Consider the following 3,610-nt stretch of genomic DNA (forward strand, 5'->3'; position numbering starts at 1 on the left):
TTATGTCGACAACCATCGTGAATCTTAGCATCACAAGAATATCCTCGTTTGCATTTGCATGTGTAATTCCCTAGAGTATTAGCACAAGTTCCGTGACATGGAACTTCTCCACATCTTTACACTCATCGATATCTAAAAAAAACATTTATCAATTTTTCATAGCATAAAGCATTAAACCCTAATTAAAGTAAATCTTTTCCCAGTGCCCAAATAGGCAAATACAATACAATACAACTCTAGCTTGATGAGTAGCATAAAACACTAAAGTTGTTATGGATATCATCTAACATCTTATATCAAATAATTCTTTATTTTAGTTTCTAAGTAATAATATCAATTTTTGTTTTCAAATTACAATGTTGGTTAACATCTTATATGACTATTAAAATACATTTTTTTCTACTGATAATTTTATTAACTCTGATTGATCATTTCTATATATATGTGGTAACTTTTATTATCTTTCGATTGATGTTATATCATTTCTAAGTAATAACTTTTAAAATCAATTGATGTTACTTGTTTATGTTTTAGTTTTCTTTCGTTCAAAACTACGACTAATGTTTGCCATAGTTCATAATTTTTATTTGAAGTTAATAAAAGGTAAGTATTACAAACATCGTTATTGACGATGTCATTAAGCCCTCCCATCATTTTGATATCCACATCAAAAAAATTTATTTAATGAGCTTATTGACATTTGCACTTGTCGTTGATAAAAAATGGTATCCCAAGCATTAATATTATTATTTAATTAACAATATTATTGATATTTACACTACTTGTTGATATCAAGTGGTGTCATGCAAAAGAAAATGAAGGTCCACGACGCATAAAATGAAGAAAAAAAAATATGTACCAACCAAGATCCGAAGAATGACTCAAACCATTGCAAAATTTAAACTGATTAACGGAAAACAACTTAAAGTGTACCTTCGCAACCCAGAGATAGATAGGGATTTCCCTGATAGCCTTCTTTGCAGATGCAACGGTACCCATCGGTTTCGTTGAAGAGTTCACACACATACTGTTTGAGTGGCAAGCAAAATCGTCCGTTGGTTCGGCTTCTCTGCAACTCAAATGACCAATTGCCCATTCAAGCACTATTGGGACATTAGCTTCAACCCTATCGACGAAGGAGAATTATTCATGTTGCACCATTGAACTTGAATACATCCTCCTCACCAACAAAGGGAAATGTGCATGGAGTAACAGACCTTGTACTGTTTGCGATGTCTGAACCCTGTAAGGCACCAAGCTAAAGAAGTGTTGCAGTGAATGTCAAACTCATCGCCTATTGAACAATTTGAGTTGGTGCCAATACCAAAAGGGTAGGGGACAATTAATTCTCCAATCGACTATCACAACCTGATTGAGGAGGGGGCAGTAGGGCTAGATGTCGATGAAGGAGAGAAACAAGGATGTTGAATGAGTCGTTTTAAAGAATTATAGCAACAAAAGGAACATGGATGCCCACTCTAGAGTGCATAAGACAACGTTAAAAAGTTGTCCTCAATCAGTACACAGACACAAAATAGTGTCAAATTAACTAATCATATAATAGTACATGGAATGTATGAAAGGTGCAATCACAACAAAGATATGAATATTATACATGGAGCACTTTATAATACACAATGGACTGACATAAATTCAAATATTTAAGTAAATTGTATGATACTTCAAACATGATAAATAGACACGAATGGTGGATAAAACATCCATTCATTACTAAATTGTTAACGAGGACTTTGCACTTCGCTCATCATGCCTCTCATTCTACCGGTGCTAGAACTGCTTTCTCCAAAAGTGTCACTATTAGTGATAAGAGGAACTTCGTAAAGATCATTTGGTTCATTTTCAAGCATTAAGCTACTCATTTCATTGTAGTTAACTTGGCTAACCCAAGGATGCTTGCGAATCTTCCTCAATGTCTCAAGCTGTATTGCCACTTTTTTCATGCTGGGCCGGTTATCACCTAATTGGTTAAGGCATTTACATGTCAGGTCACATGTTGCTTTTAGCTGCTCATAAGTTGCCTCCTTTACCAATTCAAATTCAAGAATTTCAAGCATTCGATTTTCCTTCATTGCCTTTTCAAAATATGTTGCAAGAGTTTGCTCTGCTAGGCATCTATTCGTAGCAATGGGCTTTTTTCCTGTAAGGAGTTCTGCAAGAACCACACCGAAGCTATATACATCACTCTTATCTGTTAGTTGGCCTGTACGCAAATATTCAGGATCCAAGTATCCCAACGTCCCTTGAACAAGTGTAGTGACTTGATCATGGTCATCTAAGAGGATTAACCTTGACGCACCAAAATCTGCAATTTTTGCGGTGTAACTCTCATCCAATAGGATGTTACTAGACTTCACATCTCTATGTATAATTGACATTCTTGCATCACTATGAAGATAAGCAAGAGCACTAGCCGATTCATGTGCTATCCTTAGACGACTATCCCAAGACAATCTATCTACATCACTCTTTCTATTATGGATGTGATGATGAAGAGTGCCATTAGAGACAAATTCATAAAATAGCAATGGAACATCAGTTTCCAAACAACATCCCAAAAGATGCACCACATTTTGGTGATTGATTTGTGTAAGAATTACCATTTCATTTATGAATTGCTCCCTTTGTGTTTGATCCAATCTTTGGGACTTCTTGATTGCGACAACACGATTATCTAGCAGATTTCCCTTGTACACGATGCCGTTGCCTCCTCTACCAAGAATCTTATGTTCTGCATACTTATCAGTCGCTTCTTCTAGCTCTCCAACGTGGAAAATTTTCATGCAACTGACACTGATGCCACCCATAGTTTTCAATTTCTCTTCCAACAGCACACCCCCATTTTGCTTGAAACATTTCTCTCTTTGCTTAACTAGCTTCTTTTTCTTAGCCGTGAAGTACGACACCGATAATACAATCAGCACTACAAGCAATCCAGAACCTACACCTATATGTGATTGTGGGCATATTAATTACCATTACTTGACATCTTTGGTTTAAAAGTGTGCCATAGAAAGAATTGAACGTGATATATAAAACCAACAAGTAGTAGAAAAAAATCATAGGCTAAGAAAATTGGATCTAGTTGTATCTTAAAGTGCCAATAGTTAAGTTGTTGCCCCATTGATGTGAAAGATATAAATTTATAAGGAAACATATATAATTTTCTTAAAATACTTTGAGGATTAGGAAAAAGTCGTTGTTAGTTAATATTATGTTTCATTTTGTAAAACTAGAAGGATACTCGTGTAATACAGCGAGATGTATCTCGATTTTAATATTTTGTTTTATTATTTGTCTTTGTCGATGTTATAATACGGTTTTATGTGGTTTTGAGAAAATTAATAATTTTTTTATTTTTGAATAAAATATAAATTAAAAAATATCATAAAAAATTAAAAAAATAGATATAAATGTTGTAGTTTTTTTATGTAATTTCTTTAATTCAAAATTTTAATATAATTCAATTTAACGACGTAATTTGTTTTTGGTTTAATAATATAATTTTTATAAACTTAATAATTACATATTCTGTTAGAACTCAACAATTATCCTAATTATATTTTATATTTAAACTAAGAATTTTATCTTG

At 33.3% G+C, this 3,610-nt stretch overlaps 1 protein-coding gene across 1 annotated transcript in view; it reads right to left on the reverse strand.

Moving 5' to 3' along the window:
• Positions 1-1,600: 1,600 nt before the first annotated feature.
• LOC112517736 (putative wall-associated receptor kinase-like 16) overlaps positions 1,601-3,610 on the reverse strand; it is a 9,763-nt gene continuing 7,753 nt past the window's right edge. Inside the window, exon 3 of the mRNA XM_025125114.1 lies at positions 1,601-2,965. Within this exon, the coding sequence (XP_024980882.1) occupies positions 1,740-2,965 (1,226 nt within the window). The 3' untranslated portion in view covers positions 1,601-1,739. The remainder of the gene's footprint in view (positions 2,966-3,610) is intronic.

This window comes from Cynara cardunculus, assembly GCF_001531365.2.
Source record: "Cynara cardunculus var. scolymus isolate 2C chromosome LG 9, CcrdV1, whole genome shotgun sequence".
NCBI lineage: Eukaryota > Viridiplantae > Streptophyta > Magnoliopsida > Asterales > Asteraceae > Cynara > Cynara cardunculus.